The sequence below is a fragment of the Camelina sativa genome, chromosome 7, assembly GCF_030686135.1.
Source record: "Camelina sativa cultivar CO46 ecotype springtype chromosome 7, ASM3068613v1".
Taxonomy (NCBI): domain Eukaryota; kingdom Viridiplantae; phylum Streptophyta; class Magnoliopsida; order Brassicales; family Brassicaceae; genus Camelina; species Camelina sativa.
In genome coordinates, this window is record NC_141886.1 from 29,011,463 (window position 1) to 29,038,904 (window position 27,442).

The 27,442-nt window shown below is 32.3% G+C and overlaps 4 protein-coding genes, 1 non-coding gene and 1 pseudogene across 7 annotated transcripts; 2 read left to right on the top strand and 4 right to left on the bottom strand.

The window, feature by feature from the left end:
• Nucleotides 1–37: 37 nt before the first annotated feature.
• LOC104702889 (LOB domain-containing protein 10 pseudogene) lies at nucleotides 38–2,381 on the bottom strand (annotated as a pseudogene). 2 transcript variants are annotated; one of them, XR_015562477.1, is made up of 4 exons: nucleotides 2,073–2,381; nucleotides 1,937–1,989; nucleotides 599–1,590; nucleotides 38–490 (listed from the first exon to the last, which is right to left on the bottom strand). The product of XR_015562477.1 is annotated as an LOB domain-containing protein 10 pseudogene, transcript variant X2 (transcript). The 2 variants fall into 2 exon arrangements; XR_015562476.1 differs by having other exon boundaries at nucleotides 38–506.
• Nucleotides 189–260, bottom strand: TRNAM-CAU (transfer RNA methionine (anticodon CAU)). The gene has a single exon. It is a non-coding gene; the product is annotated as a tRNA-Met (tRNA).
• Nucleotides 2,382–6,103: 3,722 nt separating the features above from the next.
• LOC104702890 (uncharacterized) lies at nucleotides 6,104–6,947 on the bottom strand. Its single transcript, XM_010418811.3, has one exon. The coding sequence runs from the start codon at nucleotides 6,661–6,663 to the stop codon at nucleotides 6,160–6,162; it is 504 nt and encodes a 167-aa protein (XP_010417113.1). The 5' UTR covers nucleotides 6,664–6,947; the 3' UTR covers nucleotides 6,104–6,159.
• Nucleotides 6,948–7,405: 458 nt separating this feature from the next.
• Nucleotides 7,406–8,528, top strand: LOC104702891 (cold-regulated 413 plasma membrane protein 3). The gene is made up of 4 exons (XM_010418812.3): nucleotides 7,406–7,698; nucleotides 7,795–7,908; nucleotides 7,978–8,048; nucleotides 8,153–8,528. The coding sequence occupies exons 1-4, from the start codon at nucleotides 7,580–7,582 to the stop codon at nucleotides 8,413–8,415; spliced, it is 567 nt and encodes a 188-aa protein (XP_010417114.1). The 5' UTR covers nucleotides 7,406–7,579; the 3' UTR covers nucleotides 8,416–8,528.
• Nucleotides 8,529–12,375: 3,847 nt separating this feature from the next.
• LOC104702892 (uncharacterized) lies at nucleotides 12,376–13,592 on the top strand. Its single transcript, XM_010418813.3, has one exon. It carries the CDS (start codon nucleotides 12,719–12,721, stop codon nucleotides 13,208–13,210), a length of 492 nt encoding a protein of 163 aa, XP_010417115.1. The 5' UTR covers nucleotides 12,376–12,718; the 3' UTR covers nucleotides 13,211–13,592.
• Nucleotides 13,593–15,821: 2,229 nt separating this feature from the next.
• On the bottom strand, nucleotides 15,822–19,721 carry LOC104702894 (uncharacterized). The gene is made up of 11 exons (XM_010418814.2): nucleotides 19,173–19,721; nucleotides 18,770–18,851; nucleotides 18,579–18,653; nucleotides 18,377–18,490; nucleotides 17,621–18,280; nucleotides 17,161–17,531; nucleotides 16,968–17,067; nucleotides 16,815–16,874; nucleotides 16,639–16,725; nucleotides 16,431–16,556; nucleotides 15,822–16,341 (listed from the first exon to the last, which is right to left on the bottom strand). Exons 1-11 carry the CDS (start codon nucleotides 19,202–19,204, stop codon nucleotides 16,036–16,038), a joined length of 2,013 nt encoding a protein of 670 aa, XP_010417116.1. The 5' UTR covers nucleotides 19,205–19,721; the 3' UTR covers nucleotides 15,822–16,035.
• Between the last annotated feature and the right edge of the window lie 7,721 nt (nucleotides 19,722–27,442).

Genomic DNA, 27,442 nt, shown 5'->3' on the forward strand with positions numbered 1-27,442 from the left:
CGAGACAGAGAAAATTGCAATAAGATTTTGGCGTATATTTTTGTACTTGTAACAGAAACTTAAGATCTTAAACTAAATTTGGTAGTGATTTACAGCAACGTATCATATGAAAGATCTTAATATGTTTTGTCTGAAAAAAAATAAAGACAAAAAATAAAGACAAAAAATAAAGACCGTAAGCCACTCTGTATCAGAGCCAGGTTTCGATCCTGGGACCTGTGGGTTATGGGCCCACCACGCTTCCGCTGCGCCACTCTGATTTGTTGTGAAGAGCTACCAATTACGTATTTATTGACACTATTAGTCTTGGATTCACCTCCGGGATTAGTTTCAAGCAAAACATCATTAGGGTGTTAAAAGTATCAGCGTAAGCCTCTGTATCTTCGGAAGTTATACAGAATCCATATTCGGCAACAGTCCCAAATATTCTAAACCCCAGCGAAACTCTGAGGCATCCTCGGATTAAATTCGCTATCGGTATAGAGAAGTGCTGCATATTGACAATGCTGAATTTTATAGATGCAAATATAGTGAGAATGAATAATACTAATACGGTCGATTAAAAAAGAAATTAGATATTCAAGAGTTAGTAACTAACCAAGAAATGAAAAAAGTGTATTTGATTCTTTTATTGCAATTGTCTCTTAAAAACTAGCTTCCTTGTTCTCAGATTTCCTCCATTTAACCGGTGGTTCAAGCTCTTCCTCCTCCTCTTCTTCATGGAGATTCTCTTGTCCCATTGGTTGCATCAGAAACTGTCCTACCTCTGTTTGCTCTTGACCTTCTTGTAATGGAGGCTGAAGCATGAGCTGTGTCTGAATTTGATCATGGTTGATATGACCATGGTCTGCCTCTTGACCCATCTGATAAGGATCACCAAAGCTTCCTAAAGCAAGAGATGGTCCAGACAACGACCCACTAGCACCGTGATCGTTCACATCCATTTGGTTATAACCCGTGGCTGTAACCGACCCATTGTTGTCAATTCCGTAGCCATTGAACATCCCTTGTTGATCCCCTCTCTCCATCATCATTGCAGCAATTCTCTGTGCATCAGAAGCCATGAATTGCAACTGCTCATCTTGCGGTTGATGTTGCTGAGACAAGTTTGGTTCACGTATCATCAAGGGTTCTCCTTGAGGGATCACTCCAAGTGGCATTCCTTCCATAGACATCATGAAATTGGGTGGAGGATTGTTACCTAGAGGAGGAAGGTAAGGCGGCGGAATCACAGCATCAGGTCCCATGTAACCAGAAAGCTCTTCTTTAGCAGTGACAAGATCCTGTTGGACTTTCTTGAGGTATTGTTGTAAGAAGGATATGAGTCCAACGCATCCATAGATTGGGTCACGTATACGCGCCTCGGCTTCATAGAAGAGAGAATTAACAGTTTCTTCACGTTGGTCAGGGTGGAGATCGTTAAGGATCTTTGTTACATTGCTTGCTCCAAAGACTCGGTGAACACATATAAACTTTTGAGGATTAGTCGGTGGAAAATACGGCGCAAACACACATTCTTGAGTGCATTTGCGCCTCAAGAGCTTGCATGCCGCACAAGGTGTTGAAGCCATTCCCTCTCAAGAAACAACTCTATCAAAAAAGAAAAAAAAAAAAAATAACGGAATAAGACATAAAAAACAAGGCAAATGAAATATGTAATGTAAGACATGTCTCTCCTTGAAGCACAAGAAACACAACCACATACGTTTTAGCTTAAAAATACAAGGAACCAAGAACAAATAAGAGCATTTGGATCATCCTTTAATTAAACATATCACATCAACTCTCTCAACAATAAAAACAAAACATAACTATGAACATTTAATTATTTTGGATTACATCAGTTTTCAGCCAAAATCAATCTCATTATAGGACAAAAAAAAAATCTGAAATCCACATAAAATGGATTAAATCAAAATAATTTAAGAAATCGTACCCGATCGTTGGAGAACCTCCGATCCTGTTCTCATATGACCTTCAACGAGGTACCTAAAATATTCATAACAATTTAAAAATCTCCCCAAACAAAAAAAGACAAGAAAGAAAAAAATATAATACAAAAGCTAGATGACCTAAAAATAATTACTGGATTTTTGAAAGAGTGAGAGAGGAAATGAAGGAGAAAGGAAAAGACAGAGATATTCCCAGTAGAGTGCCTGAGGAGTCGTGAAGATTGATTACAAAACTAAGGAACAAATGACGGAGAGATGTTTCTGAGAAAAATTTTAAGGAGACAACAAAAGTTGAGATTTAGAAACCTTAGATTATATCACAACAACGAGAGAAAAGAGAGAGAGAGATGAGAGACATCGTGTGTTTAAATTGATATCTTAACCGCTCATGCAATATTTTTTTTTTATTGTTTTTTGTAATTGATAGACAATTTGAAATGTGTCAATTGATTAGTTAGTAGATGACTAATTCAATTTTGCTGAGGAAAATAAAATCAAATATAGTTACATTGGTAGGAAAAATAAGTTATTTTTAGATATTGGTTATATATTTTTTAACTGAAATTTACTAGGTCTTGATAAACTTAACTTGCACATTTAGAATCTAAAAAAAGAAAAAAAAATTATAGCATATCCTTAAGTATTTTAAACTGTTTAAAATTTTTAATACATAATGTGAAATTAGCATTTGACATTTCTGAAGTTTGTATACATTGAGCGTTCATTTTTAACTTCATTGTTTCAGATATGATACATTGTAATTATAGTGAACGTTTAAGTTATAATAACAAAGGTATATTGTCTTTAAAGATTTCATTGATTTGAACTTGATACTATTTAATGAGTGAAGATTTTTAGTTGATAATAACAAATTCAAATTATGTCTTGACTTTAACTTGAATGGCTGACAAAAATCTAAAATCTGTTGAACACTTGTTAACTATATTAGTATTTAGTATTTTACTTTATTTTTCAAATAAATAGAAGGAAATTAGCTTGTTCTTTTAGTTTAGCCCAAAAGAATAGGACTGGAAATGTATGATATTAAGAAGAAGCAAAAAAAAAAAAGATAAGCGAGCGTTTACTTATTGGCTCTACATACAACGTTTAATTTAAAAGTCTCTAAATCCTTCACTGATTTAAACTTGATTCGATGTAATCAGTGAACACGTAACTAATAGTAATAAATTAATAACGTAAGTAGGTAGATTAGGTGTTGAAATTTTAATTAGGGTCTACGCGGTCGTCTAGGCGCTAGGCGGTTAGCAGACATCTAGATGACCGCATGATCCGCTTAAAATTACATAAATTTTAATTTAATAGTTTATTTTTGATTTTTAACTACATATATTTAAATTATTAAGTTTTATATCTGTATATGTAAACTATAAATGTTTATATGTTACTAATGTAATTTAAATAAATGTAATTTAAATAAATGTGTTTTCTAACTTTTGTTTATGATTTGTTATTTTTTTATTTTTCTAACATATATTTATATATAATTTTATATGTAACAATTACAGAATAAGGCATTTTTTTATTATTTCTTATCAATGTAGGACGTTTAGTCCAGACTCTCGAAAACATGCATTTTCTCATTAACCAAAAGACGTTTTAATCTTGAGTCTCATTGCAACACAATTTTCCTTTCGCTTCAGATCTTACCAGCGGTTCGCCGTGAATGGCCAGATCTCTCTCAAACGATGCAGCTGACCGCCAATCATTTCGATGGGTATAAAGGCATCCGATTATCTCCCTCTTCTCTGCAGTTTTTTCGTTTGATTCATAAAATATTGAAGGAGAATTTTGATTTGTTTAGTGTTTATGATTTCAAACCCTTGGGTTCACAAGATAGTATCCCCTTAGGGTTTAGATTTCTTCATGCACAACGAAATAGAGATTGAGAGAGGTTCTTTGTTTATTGGATCAGCGAAGCCATGATTTTGGATTTATTAGATCAGAGAATCCATGGTTTTGGTTGAGAGAGATTTTGTGTTTTGGATGCCAAATAATTGGTGTTGAAAGTGGTGAAGATGGTATTGATGAGAAGTTGAGAAGCCATGGTTTTGGTCAGAAGAAAAACAAAAATTTTGATCGGCGGCAGAAATTTTTTTTGATCGGTTTTGTCGTTAAGAGAGAAGGAAAGAGAAGACACAGAGGGGCAAAACTGAAATTTTCTCTAAGTCAAAATACATATATCTGAGAGTATAGATAATAATCCTGATTTCAAAGATTTGGTCCAACAAAGGCCCAAATATATATATATATATCTCAATTTTATATATATAATGTTTTATTTGTAAACGCCTGAACCGCCTAAAAACTGTCTAAATTCCAATTAATTTTATATATATAATATTAATGATACGATTAAGATCATCTTGCTTGTCACAAGCCTTGTGACACACGGTTATTAATAAAACAATATCACTATCATGATCATGCTAGTCTCTGAAGTCTATTTCTCGCGTATGATTGACCCCGATTAAGCGTATCATTAATCATATGCGAGAAAATGGACTTCAAAGACTAGATCATGATAGTGATATTGTTTTATTAATAACCTTGTGTCACAAGGTTTGTGACAAGCAAGATGATCTTTTCATGAATTGGCCCTTGAGTACTGTACAATGACATATTTGAGTACTCCGCGCATTCTCTCGATAAACCTCTTCTTCTTTCTTTTAATTAAAAAAAAAGGAAGAATAAATTCTGTAAACGTGGATTTTAAGCCTTTGTTATGTATTTTTTCGTTATCAATATATCTCTCCATTTTGCTTTCTTTTCCAATGTATTTATTGTCTGAAAAAATATAGAACACAAAAAACACAAATCTCGCTTAGTAAAAAACTATGCGAGAAGCAACAACCAACAACCAACAAGGTCCTTTTCTTTGATCCTCTATCCGTGACTCGATGCTTGAATACTCTACAATAACATATGAGCATTTCCTTCAGGTGTCAGGAGAGCTTCTCGACTATATTTTTTTTTCTTTTTCTTTCAAATAACTAAAAAAATTCAACCTTTCGTACATCTCTTCAAAATAGGGATTATAACATTTTATTTGGTCTCTTTTCAAATGTTACTCGAACTGACGACTTCTAAATTTTGTCTTAGAGTCTTTATTAATTGAGCTAATAACATTTGATCTCCTGGTTACATTATCTTCACGCTTTCCTTTATATACACAAAAATGAAATGTTAAAATGAGAAACACTGTAAAACCTAAACCCATTATGCTCTTGCTGCAATTTGGTGCTGTCCACATTTAACATCGCCAAGTTTACTTAATTCTTAAACAACCCTATCAGGCAAAATTAACAAAATGTGAATCATGGATTTTAACATAGTTTAATTACCGCCTAATACTACCTTTGATTTTAAATTATGCATTAAAACTATGTCCAAAGAAAAGGAAAAAAAATCAGGGCAAATGTAAAATTCTGTTATATTGAACATGAATTTCTAAAGTTTGGTGTTATTGAACATGAATGATATTCATACATCTTATATGTAAAATTCTAAAGTTTTGTGTTATTCAATCAAGATTTTAATTCTTATATACTTCATGAAAATCTAGTGTTTGAAATAAGTTTTAATAGTGTCATGATAAATTATTGGAAATAAAATCCACAATATAGTATACCAAAGTGATATTTCCTCTGTTCCAATATATAAGATTTTCTAGCTAAAAGATCAAGGTTTAAGAAATCATAAATGTTTTGTTATTTTTACATAAAATATATGATTAAATATTTATTTAAAATATTTAACCAATAAAAAAAATCCTATAGAATGGAACAAAAAAAAAACTAATTTTTTTTTATAATTTGGAACAGAGGAAGTATTAAGTATAATAGTATATCAAAAGTCCACATTCTAATAAACATTTTAAAATTAAAATAAAATAATTATATTATTATCATATCGACCGAAGAGTGCCATCAAAATCAGAGAGCAACTGAAACGTTTAATAGCTATGTATATTTATAATATGAGCCACACAATTTAGTTTTTTGTCGATGGAAATAAAAATGAAAACAGAAACAAAATAGACCACATAATTTCTATCTTTTTCGTCTCTGCGTTATGGGGTTTATGACTTTATGTCATTATGATATTACAAAACCTGATTAACACAAAAAAAATTAGACAAATCTTTCTTTAATTTCCAACACAAAAAGTACATTAGAATCTTTCAATCCTACGATTTCTGAGCTTCTGGTCCTAAAATCCCATTCACCACTGACGTGGCGAGGAGAACTCCGATGAACTCAGCGGCCACGACTGCTCCGGCCTGTGTCAATCCATTAAAACTAACCGCGGTCACGATTTCCTTCTCCGCTGTCTCTACACCTCTCTCCGCCGCTTCTAATCCTTTCTCCGCCGCATCAACTCCTTTCTCCGCCGTCTCGAAACCTTCTTTAACGATCTCCACCGCTTCTTCTTCTGCCTTCTTCAGCTTCTTTCTTATACCGAAAAACGGAATATCCTCCGCCATTGATGCGGGCTGAAGTCCCGTCACCACCGTCGCAGCCGTTAAAGAAAACAACATATTCCTACGAGAGGCGCCGGATAGTGAAAACGTAGGAGGCGCTGGTTTGCTAGGATGCGCTGCTCGTGGGCTAACATACGCAGTGCGTGCGCAACGTGCCTGGAGAGCTCCGCAACCACCGCTGAGTAAAGAAAGCGAAACAGTCGAAGCCATTTTTTTTAGGTGACAAAAAAAAGACTTCGATATGATGATGATATATACAACAAGATAACAAAATAATTTTCATTGTCTATTGACGTGACACGTCATCTCCATTCAGATTCTTAGAGAGTGGGTAATAATAAAAGAAGTAATTAAAGAATAAGGGAATCCATTTTATATAATTATTTTAATCAACTTTTAGCCCCAAAAAATTCAGCAACTTTGTTATTATATGATGACTCTCATGAAGCAATTCGTGAGGTGCGACACATTTTAGCCTTGACTAAAGTCAAAATTCTGTAACCGGTCATGTAGTTGGCAACTTGGCAATGGTCTTGTCCATAGATATACGTGGAGGCGCTTCGCAACTTGTTTTTCCGTGGCGAACCATAAGAGTTTTCACGTGATATGAAGATTATAAATTCCCTTCATAACGAGCCAACAAGTTAGAGATCATGTACAGATGGTTCCTTACTTCTTGTAGTAGTCAATTCGACAAGAATCCTACCTGAGCATTGTGACTCTACATGTTCTTAACGTATTAGCGAGTAACGTATATGTAAGAAAACATATCGTATATTTTTTATTTAATTTTGTATGTGTTTTACTTTCTCTAAACATGAATAAGATGTCAACTTAATAAAAATTGAAGACGTTAGAGAAAAAATTGTAACTAGAAACCGGTAGATATGGTGTTCTTTGGAATGTTCTTCTCAAGACTTGTTCAACTATGGATGGCTACCTAAAAAATATTGGATTAATAATATTAGCTATCCGTGACATATACACAAGGTTTTTTTTTTTTTTTGGATTCTAAGACGAAGACTTCGGTTTTGGGTCATCTACTTGTTCTGTCTCTCCTTTTTATAACTTGAGTTCTGCTTTGCTTCTGATTTTATTATTTTGGTTTCTTTTATAATAAATTGAAATGGAAAAGATTGAGTTCCTGGCTGAGTTTCAAGTCGCGGCAGAGAAGCTAAGCCACAGCAACGGAGTCCTAGTTATGATCACGTTGTTCCTAAGATGGGTCGCGTGCTTCGCTGCTGTGTCAGTCATATTTTTTCATGTTTTAAACTATACGATTTATGTATAACTTACTCTTCATCTTATATATATGTTTATTACCTTTTATGTGGTTAAAAGTTTCCTGATGATTTTGGATGGAACGAAATGGAAGTACCCAAACAACATGTTGACTTCACTATTAGCTCCCTACCTCTGCGCTAGCCTTCCTCTCGTTATTTTCCAATTTTTTAGGTAAGCTTTTTGTTCTTGACTCTTAAGCATGTAACAATTGGATTAAGTATTCGATTTGTGTGTTCGCAGGGCGGGATTTGGGAAATGGATCGCACTCTTTACAGTTGTTCTCAGGCTTTTTTTACCAAACCATTTTCCTGGTACGCTTACGGTTTAGTGTTTTCGATTACTGTTTTCTGTTTTCTCAACTCCAAGAAACTGGTTCAAGTGTACATTCCTTAACTATAAGTTAAAAAACTTGCAGAATTGCTAGAGATCCCAAGTGCAACGATTCTTTTTATTGTGGCTACACCGAGGGATTTAGTGGATGCATTCAGAGACGACCTGAAATATACGGGAGGTAATGTGAGTCTTCTGACGAGCTTTTACCTTCTAGATAGACACACTAAAGCTTGTGGTGGTTTCAAAAACTCATTCACTCAAAAGGACAAATTGACTTACACCATTTGTCTTTATATTCTCTCTTTCTACCCTTTTTTCTCCGCATTTGCTTCCCTCTTCTACTAATTAAGTACCCAACGATCTTGCTGATATTGTGATTGGTGGTCTTATAAGGTGTCGAAGACGGATCTTGTGTCTTGTTTTTAGTCGCCGTGAATAAAAATATCAAAATTTTGAAATTATATATCTTTTAAAGGCTTTCAAATAGTATTGGTTAATGTTTAATTAGGGTTTTACTATTAAATTGTGTGTGTTTACAATTTACTATCGTTTCCAATTTGCAGAAGATAATTTATGGAGAATTATATAAATGTTTTGTTTAAAGGTAGGCAGAAGATCCTACCAACCCTAAATTATCAATTCGAATGCAAACCGAATTTTTATACAAAAATACCAAATTAAATAAAATTGATTACAATATATTTAACTTTAATAATATATCTTGGAAGAAAGCTCTTCCAACATAACAAAAAGCACGACTGCTATGAGTCTATGATATCAATATGCTAGTTTTGTTGAAATATATATAACAAAGAAAATGGACTTGTTGAAGTAGTTTCGTGTATCCAAATCATCATAAAAATATGAGAGAATTCTAAGACGTATAACTCAAGGAATGGCTTTCTAGTATGAGAGAATATTCTTTTTATTCTTGTCGATTAGCTCTTGTGTTGTGTGTCGCTAATTAGTTTACAATTTTTTTTGAAGGACATTAACGAACATTGAAATTCATGTTCTTACGTATTCAAATTCGCTTATACTGTATATTTTCGTAGATACCATTTTTCTTTTGTCTGGGCCACTGGGCCATAGTTATTCTTTTAGGGCTTCAACCTTTTGTAAAAGAGAGATGGAACCAAGTTTTTTATGCCGGTGAAGAAGACCCTAACGGCCATACCATAAGGTGCAAAAGGCTCTTCGGCTAGTGTAATGTTGATATCACGATAACTGTCATTAAAAAAAAACGGAGCGAGAACCAAAATTTAGGGCGTCAAAAGATATTTTTCTAACAATGTTAAAAAAAAAACAAAAAAAGCAAACTGTACAATAAGTTTTTATTTAACAATTAACAAACTATACACCAAGATACAAATCAAATAAAATCAAATTAAAAAAATAGAATGTTAAATTTAAAATATATTTTTTAAATTACGAAAAGAAAATCATTTCAGTTAGTCAAACAAAGGTGAAAGGTAACGACTGGTTCAATATTTTTAAACTTTATCAAAAGAAGTTATATATACTACCTTTTGGGGGTGAGAGATTAATGTATCGTCCATGAAGCTTCTCAGAAGTTACTGAAATTTCGTAAAAGAAAAATCTTTTTACTCAATGCAAAAGACAATTTACGCATAATTAAAAATCATATTCACAAATAAATCAATAAAGTACGCACACGTATGGACAGACACAAGTATTTATAAAAGAGACCAAATTATTCTGTAAGAATAAAAACACAAATTACAAGTATATATCATAGCCAGCAAGCATATTATTATAGACATTCCAAGTCTACGAAGCCTACAACAAAATTAATTAAACTTCCAAATCAACAACATGCCTATCTGTTTCTCCTTCCACTGCACGAGAAAACTCAAACTCAGAAGACTTAGTTAATGTATTAATATTTTTTTTTAATCTACTTTTGTTATCCACCTTTCCTTAAGTAATCACCAAACAGTGTGTTCTTAATGCGGGATGAATGTTGGAGTATAATATGCTAAAAATATAGATAAATTAGAAGTTTATTAGGGAACACAGTCACTTGCGGTTGGCATCAATGTGCTTAGTTGACAATTAACCCATTGACCCATCATATCATCATCATCACTTAAACTCCATAACAGCTAATCAACAACCATCAATTCTTAATAACTACACTTCAAAAACAAATTATAAATATAAAGAAAAAACATAAATCTATATTTCTAATTTGATGTACAAAGAAAATATATGAAAAAGAGATGTGACCCGGTTATAAGGGGGACTTGACAAGCTGACTTCCCTGTTCTGCAACAAGTTGTCGAATTCAGAGAGGTAGGACAACGCTTATTGAAGGAGACACGTCGTTGCGTTCGTCTTGTAACGTGGCAGATTTAGCCACGTCATATAATCCCAATCGTTAGGATTGTTTTGTTTTGTCACCGTCCTCCTTATAAAGACCACAAATAAAACTTTTCTCTTTTGCTTTTAACATCAACTTCACATATATATTATTAATGAACTATCTAAGCTTGAGCATGTAAGCTGCATGTTATACATTCGTAATCAAAATGTGGTACAAAGTTAATAAGTAATGATGATGCATGTTATAACATTCGTAATCAAAATGTGGTGCAAAGTTAATAAGTAATGATGATGCATGTTATACATTCGTAATCAAAATGTGGTACAAAGTTAATAAGTAATGATGAACATATAAGTAGAACTGTGGATGTGACATTTATGTATGTGTGTAGTAGGTCGACTTGAAACCCAAGCTCAAGTTTTACTTCTTCAAATTTGTTCTTCCACCAAATCACACTTATCACAACCGTCATATATCCCAATCACTCTGGATTTTTGCCACCGTCCACGTAAGAGTCACCAATTCTAATTTTTATTTTGACAATTAACAATTTCTGTTAAGGGTTTTTTTTTTCAATGTTATATTTCTCATTAACTAAAATCAGAGATTACTAAGTTACCAATAAAACATATATATACAACCAAAACACTACAGATGTTTAGGTAAAAACAGTAACATCAATGTTTAGTTTAGATATAGTTTTGTTTTTAATTACATTCCGTTTCGCTATCACAATTATATAATTTATATTCTATTGTGATTAAAATTAACTAATGATATGATATTCCTCTACTTCTTAAGTACGAATACAGACGATGAAACTAAAGTATTAAAAACGTTTAAGACTTCCACAAAACCATGATCATATATACGATGGGAAGGATTAGAGTATATTACAATATCGAAACGACGAATCTAATGAATAATTTGCCAATTAAGTCTTAGTGTACGTCCATCCATACATACTCGACAATGAAATTAAATAACATTCAATGGTTTGCATCTCGTAGCTTCTTGGCCATCAAAAATCATAGGCTTAAAGTGTAGCAAAGCTAATCATCTCTTCACGTACGTACGTAAATGAAAAAGAATGCGTTAAAGAAATTTGCAACTTACCTAATAAATGAGAACCATATAATAAACGCATGGTCCTTCTTTTTTTCATATATTTTTTATGAGTATTTGTTATCATCAGATGACATTAATAAATTTCAGATCATGTAACTTATTTATTATATAACACATCCCCACATCGATCAACATCAGATATATACTACTCCTTAAACAAAACTATTAAATGCATCATGAACATAACATATGGTTGATGTAGATAGAATAGAATTACAAAAAGAAACAAATATACTCGAACAAAGGTTGAACGGTAATCAAAAGAAAAATATAATTACTTTTCGAGTTCAACAAACCTTATCTTAACACTTCCCAACTACCATATACATTGATAAATCTTGTTAGATTAATTTATAGTCAATTTGCACTCATAATTTGGCAGCCTATAGTTAATTAGTAGTCATGACATACTGCTGTATGAGATATTATTGTTTTCACTAACTCCACTATCCTATTAATTCTTGCCACAACTTCTTTAATACCTCTATCTATCATAATAACATTAAAGAGGCTACTACGCAATAAGAGGTTAAACACTTGAAAGTGTGAAAGAAATCAAGATGAAGACAAAAAAAGGTATTGAGAAATCAACCAAACAAGAATTTGAATGTATAACAATCTTTAAAATTTTAGTTTGAGAAATCAACGAAACTAAAATTTTCTAAACGGATTATGATACATTTTCCTGTTTAACGCTTCCGATTAAACATCTTTCTATACAATATTTTTTCAAAAAAATTCTCCTATATCATACATACTTTTCCATTCTCATATCAATCAGTCCACTTTTATATATACTGTCTTATAATTATCCCAAGAAAAGAGAGGTCATTAGTTGAACAGATCATTAGCGAACGAGTTTGATTCACAAAAACACAGCCCCTAAACTGGTAATTAAACACCAAACCAAAGGGTAAACAAAATCACAACACAAAGCTGTCATCCTCCCAACTTACTTACACAGCCTGTCATTGCCCCCACTGGTCGTTCAAACTTCAAAAACAATATTAAAAACATACACATAATCACAAAACGACGAAAATTCCTACGTGGCACACATCCTTTTATATAAATTACACACAAAAGCACCTTTCACTTCTCATCTCCTTTCTAACTATTCCCTTTATATTGGCCGGTAAACGAGTCGACTCACTGAGTCAGACCAAAAAAACCATGGGTATATGCAGCTCGTACGAGTCGGCACAAGTGGCAACGGCGAAGCTGATCTTACAAGACGGGAGGATGATGGAGTTCACGAGCCCGGTCAAAGTCGGTTACGTGCTACAGAAGAATCCGATGTGTTTCATTTGTAACGCCGATGATATGGACTTCGACAACGCCGTATCCGCCATTAGCGCCGACGAGGAGTTTCAGCTTGGTCAGCTTTACTTCGCTCTTCCTCTCAGCGCGCTTCATCATTCTCTTAAAGCCGAGGAGATGGCTGCATTGGCTGTTAAAGCTAGCTCTGCTCTCATGAGAAGTGGTGGTTCTTGTGGCCGAGATAAATGCAGGTGTCGTCGGAAATGTGTATCTCCGGTGATCTTTTCGGCACGTAGAGTCTCGGCGGTGGGATCTGATGGAGAGACAAGGAACGGGAAAAGACGCGGTGGTGGTGGTAGCGGGAGGAGGAAGTATGCGGCGAAGTTGAGTAAGATAGAAGAGTAGTGAAGGGTAGTTTGGTAATTTAGTTAATATTTTAGGGTTAAGTTTGTGAATAGCATGTAGTGTGGTTATTATTATTGGAGGAGCATATTGTTGTAATGCACATTGCATTTTGCAACGTGGGAAAAAGTGATTGTACTTTGGTTCATATCATATGATTAGAGGATTTTATATTTTAGACTTTCGAACAAAAAAAAAAAAGAGACCCTTATTACGGATCAAAGTTACAAATTTACTAATAAGTGCATTACGGGTGAACGGTATGTGTTGCACATTAGCATTCACCAAATATAGAGTTTGAGTGCATTGTGATCTTTAGTAGTGGTGGTATAGATTTGTACAGTCAAAATCTCGCTGCAGAACTATTAATTTTTGTTTTGTCACGTTTTATGGACCACACTTTGAAACGCACACACAAACAAAACAACGTAAAAAATAAATTGTCTAAAATTCTAATCATAGTTATTGAAAAACGTTTGGTGGATCTTATGGACTAATATAAAAGATTATAAAATATAAAATAGTCACATTCAATTTGTTTCATTTTCTTAGCAACGTTTGATTTGATCTAATTACACTTTTACATCCGATGTGTTTCTCTGACAATTATTGGTTCCGCTATACCCAATCAAACTCACATCTAATCGGTTGGTCCATGATATTAAGAATAAGATGGCTTTGTTATACTTATACATATATAGAAAGATTAAGATGACTATAGTATTAATCCAAGTTAGATTACATTTTGTGGATAAGAAAGGACCATGTGTTTGATTCACATGACTAGTATTTTGATTGGAAGGTAAACAACCAAACAAAACAAAAGAAAAAGAAAAAAAAATCTGTATAACACAATAAACCATGGAGTAAAACAACAAACTAATTATGAAACTTTGTAAAAAAGATTCGATCTTGTTGTCAGTTTAACATTTACAGTGACCACTTCTAGTGACCAGTTTAGAAGTTGGCATTTCACATGGTCTACAGAAGAGAATTTTTGTCACTAGTTGCATTGGTGAATTAAAAAACCAAATATTCCAAAACTGTGAAAATCTAATGTCAATAACTTAAAGAATAACTAGATAAGTTAGCCTAACATGATCCCACATTTATTGTATGAGTTTGATAGGTAATGGATAATAGTGACACTATGAATCACGCATAATGACTAACTGCAATGAGACATGAGAGACATCACATAGACTCAGTAATTTGACTTTTAAGTGACGACCCTACGCATTAGGGGCGTTAGGTTTGAGAGGCATCACCCGATTTGGTCCCATCGATACATTATGACGAAGTCAATTCTTTGGGATTACGGTGACATATGATTTTATTTTGTTTTGGATTTAAATTTTGCTTAGAGGCTTACAGCTATTGATTGATTGATAAGTTATCTGATTGAACCACATCACGTACTTGATTTCTGATTCGATGTGAGATTTCTATGGCATATGTCTCTGTTTGGGTAATCCGGTTTTGGTTTTGAGTTTGCTTATTATCTCGGTTTGATTTGTTCTATGGAAACTCATTACTGAACCAAATAAAACCAATTTATTTCTGTTTTAATTTCACTCGGTTTGATGTAATTTTGATTTGGTTTACTGTTTGGATTTTGGTTTAATTTTACCACAAATACATATTTTCTAATTACACTAAAATTGTTTCAGTTCGGTTATGGTTATTTTGCTTTCCCATTAGAATAATAATCGGTTTACATAGAAGATTCGGTACGATGTTGAACTAAATATTTCGATTCGATTTGGTTTGGTTTTTATTTGGTTACATGTGTTTTTAGTAGTTTGGTAGAGTGCATGTCAACTAGGTCAAATACACTAGCAAATGGTGGAAAGCAATAATGAATGTGGAAACAAAAGAATGGGAGTAATTATAAGTTTGGACATGACTTTAATGAGACGACGGTACGTGCGGTGCCAAACCATTATGGCCTACTTTTAGAAGCCCACTTCTTCTTTTATCTTTTTTTTTTTTGTCTATTAATTTTATTTATAAAATCATGTATCTCACTCTACTACGATATACATTATTATTATCAGGCGATATCAAAGAAAAGGCTAAATATAAATGTAACGTAAACATAAAGAGAAAACACTCTTTTATATATGAGCACTTTAAAGTGTATATGAAAAAGAAAGAAACCCCAAAACACCATGAAAAGAAAGAAAAGAAAAGAAAAAGACAGAGAAGTTTGACAAAAGAAAAAAACAAAAGTTTACGTTCAAAAAAAAAAAAAGCTTATCCACCAAATTTTATTGCAAGTGTGTGTATAAATAATATCCCACCACTAAGAAAAGCTTTTGGGTTTGTTGATGTCCTTCACCTTTCAAAACAATTCATTTTTATGCTTTAAGAATGGTGACTTGTTTACACTAGTATCATGGGGCGTACGTGATTAGAGAAAAATTTTATATAGTTCAATCTAGATGTTAGTGTGAATGTCAAAAAAAAAAAATCTAGGTGTTAGTGTGAATGTAGCTGACTCTTTAACTTTTGTATATAGGTTCAATCTATAATTGGATTGTATACTTGCTGAAAAATATGATGTAAACTAATATCGTACGTTAATGTCACAAATAATAAATAAGGGAATTGATTTTGTTGTATGTACAATAGTCTATTCTTCTGCAACAAAAGACAATACAAGAGCCAAAACATCATCCCGGATTGGTAACCAAGAAACGGCAGGCAGTGTTTCCTCTAATTTCTATTTCTACTTTCTACACTCCACAATACATTCTCCTATATACTTCACCAATAACATTACCAAGAAACTGAGACCCTGAAATCAAAACCCTTTAAAGAATTATTCATCTAACAAGTTCTCTGGATATCAAATACCGAAACACGAAACTATGAGGCGTCCATTCGATAATGCTCTTTCGGGATCTCCCTGAGTTAAGTTTCTTTATAGTTTTCTTCATTGTCTCTGGAAGGCATTCTTGAATCATCTCCATCAATGCCGCTTGACTCAAACCTGAATCTTTGCTAAAAGACTCAATGATCTTTGGTAAGACTAGCTTCTGGTCTTTTTTCACACCAAACATTGCACGGATGTATTCCTCTTTTGAAGTTTCTAGCTCTTGGTATATTCCCTTAGGCGTATAAACACGAATCTGCAGCCAAAACAAAGAAGCACATTTAATATCTCTCTGTTTCTTTCAAAGAAGATATAACAGAAGTGTAACCTTCTTTCTCTACTTACCGCAGGATCTGAATGGTTGCCTGAACAAAGTGCAAAGAATAAGAGAGGCTCAGAATGGTCAAGGGAATATTCTTGATGTTCATCTCCTGTTCTGAATTTTTTCGGAATAAGTAATAACTTCAGCCACTACATATAGAAGAGAAAAAAGCTTTAGACAAAGTCACATTAACAATATTGAGTTTAGAGATACACAAGAAGGCGGCCTTACCTGGCCAGGACGAGGCATCTTGATGCGAAGAATATAACTTTGTATCGCTTCTATGCTTACCGTGCGACCTCCTATTTTGTAAGCTGGCTGGAAAATGTCAAGCAGAGACAAAGAAGAGTTGTTAGTAATATTACCTTGGAGACCAAGAAGACCAAGAAGAGTGTTAGTAACATTACCTTGGAGAGCAGTAAAAAACGCTTCCCATTGTTCTGTGGAATACCATTTACTAGAAATGTCTGCAATGGTGAAAAACGCATTGTAAGTTAGTAAACTACAGTAAAAAAGAAGACAAGAGGTTAGATCAAAAGAGCAGAGAGAAAGCTGCGTACATGCATCACAAGTGCGTTATGTATGTTAATCCAGAAGGCAAGTTTCTCTTGATGAGTGAGCTTTCTCGGATCAACACTTTCCAGTTGCTTAATAAGTAAGCTGTAAAAGTACAAACCAATGACTACCATCAGCATAAAAGTTGAGCAGAAGAACAAAAGGAAAACTCTGATAGCTGAGAATTTAAAGACTGACCTGAAGTTTCGATTCATCAAGTCAAGGTCACGTCCTTTCCTATGGTTTCGATGAATCTGTGACACTTCGATCATTGAGTTATAAGGTCCGCTAAACTCAAACTGATCATCGAAAGACGAGTTTTTCCTGAAGCTTGGACTCCACATATCATACTGGTCTTGAGGTGAAAACTCGCTTGTTGAAGATGGAGATGAACTAGGTGATGAGAAACCATGGTTTATCGATGGTGGATCTGCTAGCTTAGAGTATATAGCAGATACACATTTTATCATTTCCTCTGATAACTTGTTTGGAGTCATAAATATGTGATCTGATATCCTAGTTCCCATGTGTTCTGCAAGGCTTGCAGCATTTGATCCATTTTGTATATACTGTTGCATCAAACAAGAGTAAAGTTACAGACTTTATAAACTCTTAAGGTAAATACAAGATGATAGAACCATTTCAATGAGACTCTTACTTCATGTATGGACAATGGTTGGGAGTGGCAAGCGAATACCGAGTCTTCTGGTGGAGAGATTCGGTTCTTGTAGGTGGAACGTTGATTAAGAGAGGATTGGCAACGGCGAACACATGAATCAATGTCTTCCTTCTCAACAAAACATTGATCTTTTAGTCTATTGTCAAAGGAGAAACACCGAGAATCAATTGTTGAGTTTTCTTGATTGAACTGTCGAGCAGCAGAACCAGGTTCCTTCACTCTATTGTCAAAGGAGAAACACTGAGAATCCATTCTTGAGTTTTCTTGGTTGAATGTTCGACCAGCAGAACCAGGTTCCTTCAGTCTATTGTCAAACGAGAAACACCGAGGTTGCGTGGCTAAGCTTTCTTGTCTGCATCTAATGTTAGGAGACTCTAGTTCCTTCTCAACCAAGTGTGGACTCTTCAGTCTGTTGTCAAAGGAGAAACACCGAGATTCATCAGGTGTTGTTGAGAAGTCTAGACGTTTTCCTCTGAGAGTGGACTTAGGTGAAGTCGAGCTATGTTGTTTCGATGTTGGTGGAGATAAAGAAGATGTTTGTTGATCAAATGCTTTACGGTACAAAGATAGAAGGTACTGTTCCAAATGTGAAACTTCCAATTCCAGCACTGCGATTTCCTTGATCAATTCTGTTGGAGGCTGCAAGAAAAATATATAAACCAATTCATGAGCATGAGCTGCACAATAATATCAACATTGTGTCACCTATTTTACATAAGAAACTGATTACTTTACCTTTGGTGTTGAGTCAGCTTTGATGTCTCGAGAAGGTGTCTTATAGCCTAATGCCTTCTCTAACGCACCGCGGACATCAAACTGGTTTTGCAATCTTTTCTCAAGCTCTTGAATCTAAATGTAACCAAAGATCATAAAGAAATCAATTATGTGAATGAAACAAATGATCTTGGAGTAAAGAGAGCTACCAATATATACAAACCTCTTGCTTCAAAGAGCTCTTGAATTTTACATCCGGGGATAGATCCTTCTTCGTTTCACCGCAACGAGGTAAGTCCTGTTGATAAAAACAAAATAGTTGAGAGAAGCTAAGATTACGTTGTTCTGAAGTGAGCTTTTGAAAAAAAAAAATCATAAATCAAAATGAGAAGTTGGGTTTAAAGTTTAACTCACGAGCTTGAGGCGTTGAGAAGCATTAAGAGAACAGTCAATGCTATTCTCATCTTCAAGCTTTTTCTTTTCAGGAACAGTACAACTACAATAAGTGAAATCAAGATTCCAAGAATCAAAACCCAGAATATATATATATATATATATATAAACAAAGATTCTAAAACAGAACTAGCCAGAAACAAAACCACATTTCTATAACAAGTACATAAAAGCTTCAACCTTTTTTAGTCCTAAAACCTACAAAAGACTCAAACTTTGACCCATCCAGCAACGAAATAACTTAGCATCTGACTAAACTTAGACAACCCATGTTGTCAAATTTGAGAAATCGCTAAGAAACAAGTAACATTGAAGCTAAAAAAAAACAGAGCTAAAGAAGAAGAAAGTCTTGAAATTGACAAACCTCTTAGAACGCTTATGTCTCTGTCTCTGCATTTTCTTGTGTCTCACTAGGAATCTTCTGTAACAAAGCTCAACTTTGTGACTGATCTCAAAGAGAAGAAGAAGTAGAATGGGTTTTGACTTAAGAGAGACAGAGGAAGAAACAGAGATTTGATATTGATCTTCTCAGATTGATGAATGAATCATAAGGAAGAGAAACTAAACTCCAAGAACAGAACACACATCACTTGTCTTCTTCCACCATTGGAAACAAAAGAGAAACAAATCTGAGTTTATGAAAGCGATTATTTTTTGCTTATAAGAAAGAACATATATACGGATACGACCAAAGAGAAGTAGCAAAGATTTGATGTTTTTTTTTTTTTCTTGTGTTCTCTGTCTCACGCGCGTATACGCACAGAAGAGCAAAAAGAGTGTGGGTATAACTTTTTTGACCCTAGAGAGAAGAATCTCACATCATCACCTCACCTCTCTTAGCCTTTCTTTATCAATCTTTAAGCTTTTTGTTGTTAGGGACTTTCTCTTTTGCATTAAAAGCACAACATTTTACGTGGGATATCGATTTACGTAAAAAAATCTTTATATAATGTAAAAACTTTTTCACGAATTAATAAATATATATTGTAATTTTGGGTGAATATTTCTTATTTGTAGAAAATAATATTGTGGTCGAATAAACAATAGGTAATTATTTTAAATAAATAACGTATTTTATAATATAATTAATTAATGATACAAGAACAATACAATACTATATGGTTAATATAGAAGATAAATGAGACATTTCAAAAAAATGTATTTTTAACAAATTCTCAAAGATAAATCAAAAGTTTCATGAAAATTATAAAATGTGATGTATATATATTTATATTCTATTGCTGCAACAGAAAAATAATATCAAAACATTATAAAGAGAAACAAAAGTACTACATTAGTTCTATTTCCACAGGGTTTGTGTGTGGTATAGATTTTTTTTTTTTTGGTAATCTGTGTGTGGTATAGATTGGTAAGCTAGTAAGCTACATAATGATATATAACCGGAAATCTAATATATATATTTTTTTTTTGGTAACAATGGGAAGTAGAAATGTAATAATTTTAGGACACACACTACTTTCCAATACGACTTAGTATACATTAAAGATTAAACCCCCCAATATTTCTCTCTATAAACTCACTTAGTAAACTTTAAGGAAAACTTTTTCAACTTATTTACCCACAATATTAAACAAGTACTCATGATATTGACATATTGTAACACATGGAATTGTACAGCATTTGTTACAGCTTTGACTACACTTAGAGACTGACAAGTAAATAACCGTCCGTTACAAAAAGAAAGTTCTTTTAATCTCAAGTGTCCAAGAAACAAAGAGTTTTTAATAATTGATTATATATACTAAAAGTAAAGAAGTCAAAAAAATGAAATGGTACAAAGACAAGCCAAAGGGTAAAACAATATTCCGTTACTATTTTTGCGGTGAAACGAGAAAAAAAAAACGAAAACGAAAGGAGACAAAACTATATATTATATTATATATTTCTACTCTTTTGTCAATATTTGAACGACTTCCCAATTATCAGATTATAATATATATTGAACCTATCAAAGAAAAGTTACTCAAAAAGGTGAACACAACTGTTGTATTGTATGGGCTTGTTGGAATGTAAGTGGGAGTTGTTGAACCATCGCATTGCTCATTGTCCCGTTCTGTTCTCTTCTCCTAGCCTCATAGGATTATTAGGATCCTACGTTTTGTTTTTTGTTTTGTTTCTTTTCTTGTTACATTCTCTTAACTCTTGTACTCATTCCTAATGCTTGATTACTCAATATTATACTTAGTTTTATTTTATTTAATCTTACATATAAATTTCTGTTTTGTAAACATAAAAAATTAATGTTTTGTTTTTTTTACTCCATTATGGTCTATGTAGAGTATCATTTATTAGACTATAGATAGTTTATTTGAAATTCATCATACATATGTTTCGTTGGATATATATAGAAACATGCATTCAATCAACTAATCATATTTCAACAGATAATTAGATGATAATATAACTTGGCCGCAACATAACTTATATGGCTACTGCAAGTAGTCAACTGGATATGAGCTATGGTACCAAGTATGAGTCCAATACATAACGAAAACAAATGATTTGGATTTCTTAGAAATTTATGAGATAAGGAATAGATAAGTTTGCATCTCACTCACTGAAGTTGTTTGGTGCAGTAGGCCAACTAATTAAGATGAGATCGATTGCTAAACCAGTAAACCACTAATCAGTACATCAGTAGACATACTTAGACATTTTTATATTATTATTTATTCAAACTATCCAAACAACCACAATTCTACTTATGTCAACCTGATTTGACATTTTAATGTTCATCACTTCATTGGTCTCAATTTAATTACTTTTGCATATACACAAGGATATAAAAATAATTGAAAATTTCGTAGCCCATTGGCCATTATACACTTCGTTTGACTTTTTTGCTCACTATTTTGTAACCATCAGATACTTTATTGTCCTCAACTATTGTACTATATAAATTTATGAAGACACGAGATCACAGTAATGTGAATTAAGTGGACTGAGGCAGATTAAGATACTGTACTTACCAATATAATTATAAAACTTTCACTATTTTCTAATGTAATTACCAAAATAATTTTAAAACTTTCACTATTTTATTAATGTTTTGAGTGATCGATTTTTTTTTTTCAAAGTCGAAAATTAGTCCATACCATTTTAATTTTTTTTTCCAAGTTTTAAATTATGTAAACCGCACTTTTCCTAATTGGACCTTTCTAAAAATTTCGTCATACATAACTTCAAATTATAATGATAATATACAGTCATATAAAAACTATTTTGCTAATGGATAAATTTTCCCTCCAAATTTTTTTTTCTCCAAGACATAAAGGGAATTAAGAGACATAGGATGCTTGCTGTAAAGGGGAACTTGGAATGTTACTTTTCTTTTCTTCTTCATCTTTCATTTCACTTTCACTATTTTTTATTTTTTAAATAATTAATCTCTCAAATAATGAGATACCCGAATTGTCTTCCAGTACCAAGAAGACTATCGTTTGTCAAAGAATCCCAGGGGAAAAAAAATGTTTTAAAAGTAACCAAAAGTGACATCTCAAACCATAGGGTTTTATTATAATCCCTTTGATCATTAGTGATTTAGTGTTGTGTTATTGTTAATATAATAAAACTGACAGCTCTTGGTACTCTTTTTATCTTGATTTTCACCTGCTCTTGAAAATGATACAATCCCTAGTTTTAAAACATTTACTCGAAACCAAAAGCAAAAATTGGATCATATTTTATAGCAGTATACTATATATATATATATATACTACTCAACTTATTATAGTATCTAGTTAAACTCAGTTTTCTTGGTATATTATTAGTAGCTCATTAAGTTTATTCTTCTTTTTTTTTTTGTCAAAGGCTCATTAAGCTTATTCATCATTGTAATATATCATAGTACGAATATCACATATAAGTGTCAGGAAATTCAATCATTAATCTAATCAGGTAAAAATCATCAATAATGGGTTGAAATCGAATTCCATTAACCAGTACAATTAGCACGGTAGATCATATACCATAAAGAAATTAAAATCCAAGTTGCTAATGTTTTACCAAAAAAAAGTATATATTTGTAAATTTGTTTAATAATTTAGTTTATATATAGAGAGTATATAATCATTTTAGATGAATTTTAAAACCAAGTGGTTTAACATTTTTTTTATATACATAACTTAAGAGCTTAGATACACTTCCCATTAGGTTTTAAATTATATAGTTAGCGATTCACTTAACAAACACTATTTTAGAGAGAAAGATCCAAAACTTTCTTACATTGAGATTGAGGAAAAGGCCAAAAAGCTTGTCGATTATTATTTTAAAACTAATTGGACGTTAGTGAATTCAGAAGTGATCGTGAGATTGACCAGTTTAAATTTTGATTGTTATAATAGACTATTAGTAAATGTAAATAATTTGTGATAATCTATGCACGTTGAGCTCGGTAACAGTGTTACAACTTCTTATTTGCACGGTGTCGGGGACACAAATTACGGTAAAAATTCAAGTTTCACCACTAAACACTGTTCTTTCTTTTTCATTAAAATTAGGTTCAGATAAGATGTATAAATAAAGAAAAATTTATTTTTGTATGGAGTTTATGAAATGTGAGATCGGTGACTTTGGACTTGGTGGTGGCATGTGGAGAGCAAAGTAATGAAGAGATTTGCCAGCTGAGCGAGACAAACATGCTTTAATGAATCTTATTTAAGATGCATTTGAGCTCTGAGATTATTTATAACAAAGTAGTTCAAAAGATAAATACTTATTTATTACAAATTACCTCAAAGAAATTAATGATGCACATGAACTAGTAGTACTTATATTGGATTCCGGTTTATTAAAAAATTTTCATCGTGCCGTAAAAAATCAGTTTCTTCTAACGAGATTAGTAAAGTATACTGTATTTAATTATTCAAAAAATTATCAGGTTGATGAGATGTGGATTTATAAAATAGAAAACAAAAAAAGTTATGGGGCAGTTTGGGATAAAATAAATAAAAAGGGGGTTGAAATTAGAATCATACAAAGAATACAGGAAAAAGCTGAAATTTACAAAGGCATTTGGACAAGAGAGTCAATGCCAATCATAACTATCAAATACACTTTCAAGTTCACTTTTTGCTCACATGTTTGTAGTAACATAACACGCGCTATCACCACCACCATTTCGTTATATCCACAAAGTGATTATAATTTTTGCATTTTTTTCTACAAAACCAAGGAATTTAATACTATATGTATTTCATTTTTAGCGTGACCCATAATGCAATAATGAAGTTTGCAATTATTAATTTTGTTCTTTCATGCATCCCATGTATAGTATTAGTGACATAATCTTATGATCTCATATGCTACGAAACTAGACTAGCTAATGAGCAGTGATGATGTTTGTTTGAAATTTAAACTAACCTTGAAGGTTATGGCCTTATGGGCATTTAGCGTATACAACGATTAACCATGATTGAAATCGTTATGTGTATATTTAAGAAATTATAAATTAACAAATAGGTTTTGCGTTTGGTAACTTTTAATCAATCAGTAAAAAAATGACATTTCTTGGAATAAAAATCAAATTAATCAAGTTAATTTGTTTTAAATTTCTTCATGCTGCGTTAGTAACATTACGTCCAATGTTTTACAAGTTTGTTTAGGAAATGATTCATCTGTTTAGTTTTCGATCTATAAGTCTACTAAATTTTAGTTCCACACTCACTATATACAATCATATAATCGTACTAAAATTTATATTCTACAAATGTATGTATTTATAAAAAAATGCATAGCCTACATTCTCTGAAGTCAAAATGAAATTAAGTCAATAATTCAGAGTCAACTTCCTCCTTGCTGTCGAATATATATATATATATATGTACATATCAATTTTCAATGATTGGTATTTTTAAAGAGACGATAATTTAATATAATGTTATAAATTACGTAGGTATTTTAAAACAAGAAGAAAAATCATATCTCAATGAAACGAAAACATAAAATGCTAAAACAAATGATTGCAAGTAACCTTGGGTTGTTCCACGATTCTTACCCACTCTTACGCAAATACAATTTAGAATCATGAGAATAAAGTGACATGGGTGGTGACCTAATGTGATGGGTCCATGAAATTGTTTTATACGATATGTAACTAGTTTGGTAAACTATCCAACAAGATTTGCCATCTTTTTTGCCTATTTGTTAAACACATTATATGTTTTCACAAAATTCACCTTTTAAAAAAAGACATAGAATAGTAAATATCGTGGTAGATTTATGTAGCTTTCATATTGTACAAGTTCAAGCCCATTCTTGTGATTAACTTAACCTCTTTCTTGTAATGTCCAACATTGATCAGTAACATGGTTTCAAAGTCCAAATTTGATAGTAAGATGGTCCAAGTAGGATGGCCAAATAAGATATTCTAGGTAAAGGATATTGGTCGAGATGAGTTGAATGAATTTATCAATACGAGTTTCATATTGAAAACATTTCATGAATATGCATAAGTAGCTGGCATTAAGAAAAAAGTATGGAACTAGAACAAAAATACGAATTGTGCTCGTTTATGTTTGGTGGACAATAGACCATATATGGGCCTTAAGAAATTATTTTAGACATGGTGCATGGGCCTCTCTACAAAGAGCAAACCGAGCCCTCTGGTTTACAAAAAGTGAACTGATGCTAAGGCGTGGTGGACTACGCTGATCAGTTGTTGGGGAGGTCACACAGATTTTACTTTTGTGCTGAGACATGGTTTCCTGATTGACCGCATGCATGTCAATAGTATTATACTAGCATTTAATATAACTTGCGTTGATCATTAACTGTTTTATTTTATTTGCAATAGATTAAACCCCAAAAACTCAAACAAAATAGTCGTCATACAAAAAAAATTTAGTAGCCTAGCTGGGCTAGCTAGAATTCGTCCTTTCGTTCTCTACTTGTATGCAGACAAAACCCTATAATACAATAAAAGGAGATTACCGCGAATTTGCCGAATATATTTCAGAAAAAATGACACCAAATATATATAAACATTCTGGATCATTTTTCAGTACACTTAAATCAGTTTTCTTTCTAATTAATAAGTTAAAAAAACTTAAAATATTAGAGAAAAAACTGACTTATGGTTTCAAACTCTTCGTAAAAATTATAAAATGAAACTCTTCTTAAACACAAAAGTAAAGTCTAGTTTTTTTTTTTGTGACACATAAGGAAGAATCATCAAATTGACAAAAAAGCACACAACATTAGTAAGTAATATATTAGTAACAATATATTCATAAAATTTGTTTAATTATATAAAAATCATTTTTCAATGTAGTATAATTGTGACACCCCAATTTTAGAGACTTGAGCAGAAGTTTAAAAGAATTGATTTGGTAACCTATGTTACCAAATTACACTTATCTCTTCGGTCAAAGATCTTGAGAGAATTCCAGAGTTAAACGTGATTATATATGCTGGAGTAATTTCTTGATGGGTGGGAAAAATGTTATGGTGATCTGTAGGAACGGTAAACAAGTCTTTAAAACCTTCTGAACGTAGTAAACTGGTCATCAGATATGGTTGGATGTACATGCTAAGAGTAGACATAGATCCACTAAAAATGGTGGATCCATGGACTGGAAGTGGACATAGAACCATTAAGAAGTGGCGGTCGGGACGTTACATATTACATTACTATATAATATAATACGTTATTTATGCGCTCTAAACAGACGTTTCTTTTCTTGGTGTCAAAATTGTCATTCTGGATTTGCATGTTCGACTACTGTATCTTAAAAAAACTCAATAATTGATGGTTATTTATACCTAAAATTTTTATTTTATTATTAATTTAAATTGCATCAATTTTGTTTGAATTCTCGGTTCATTTGAACATTTTTCTATAAACTAAGTGACTTAAACATTAATTGTTTTTTTCCTTTTCTTGAAAGACATAAAAACAAGATTTCTAACAACTTTCAATTCTTACTATATTGCGTAAATTTTCGATAAACTCAATAAAGATCCAGAGAATCTAAAAAAATACCTTTTTTACAATACCACATTTCAAAAATGATTTTTTCTATTAAACCTTATCAAAAATATTTCTAAAAATTTGAGATTAATCCAAATATGTGTGTAAACTTATAAACATATACACAAACTACATTTATATATGTGTAAAATCTTATAAATACCATATAAATAATTTATAAATACCTTACAAATACGTTATGAATACCTTTAAAGTTTTTATAAATGCTTAATAAAACCTCATAAAATTTTATTAAACTAGAATTATAAATTATAATTTTACTATCACTATATAATATTTTTACATGTCTGTGCCAATGTTATTGCAAAAAGAGCATCTAGATGGCTTGAATTGAGTGTGGTACCAACGAAACAAAATATTGATATTGAGTAGATATCTAATGAGTTTGATAGATAGACATAGTGAGTTAGTGACAAACTTTTTCAGCCAACAACTAATTTTTTTTTAAGAAATAGTTTTCTCATTATTATCGTTTTATTAATACAGTATATAATATTTGCTGACCCATTTTTCCCAAAATGCAAATTACATTTATCTTTAAGGGTGACGATTTAATTTGGTTTGTCCTTGACAGCTAATATAAATATATAATGATTAACAAAAACCAAACTCATTCACATACA

Excerpts from the sequence above, each read along its gene's own strand:
- LOC104702892 (XM_010418813.3), top strand. The coding sequence starts at position 12,719 with ATGGGTATATGCAGCTCGTACGAGTCGGCACAAGTGGCAACGGCGAAG.
- LOC104702891 (XM_010418812.3), top strand. The coding sequence starts at position 7,580 with ATGGAAAAGATTGAGTTCCTGGCTGAGTTTCAAGTCGCGGCAGAGAAG. Across the intron at positions 7,699-7,794 it reads GTCGCGTGCTTCGCTGCTGT|TTTCCTGATGATTTTGGATG; the intron begins GTCAGTCATATT and ends TGTGGTTAAAAG. Across the intron at positions 7,909-7,977 it reads GTTATTTTCCAATTTTTTAG|GGCGGGATTTGGGAAATGGA; the intron begins GTAAGCTTTTTG and ends GTGTGTTCGCAG.
- LOC104702890 (XM_010418811.3), bottom strand. The coding sequence starts at position 6,663 with ATGGCTTCGACTGTTTCGCTTTCTTTACTCAGCGGTGGTTGCGGAGCT.
- LOC104702894 (XM_010418814.2), bottom strand. The coding sequence starts at position 19,204 with ATGCAGAGACAGAGACATAAGCGTTCTAAGAG. Across the intron at positions 17,532-17,620 it reads AACCATTGTCCATACATGAA|TATATACAAAATGGATCAAA; the intron begins GTAAGAGTCTCA and ends TTGATGCAACAG. Across the intron at positions 17,068-17,160 it reads TTGATGAATCGAAACTTCAG|CTTACTTATTAAGCAACTGG; the intron begins GTCAGTCTTTAA and ends GTACTTTTACAG.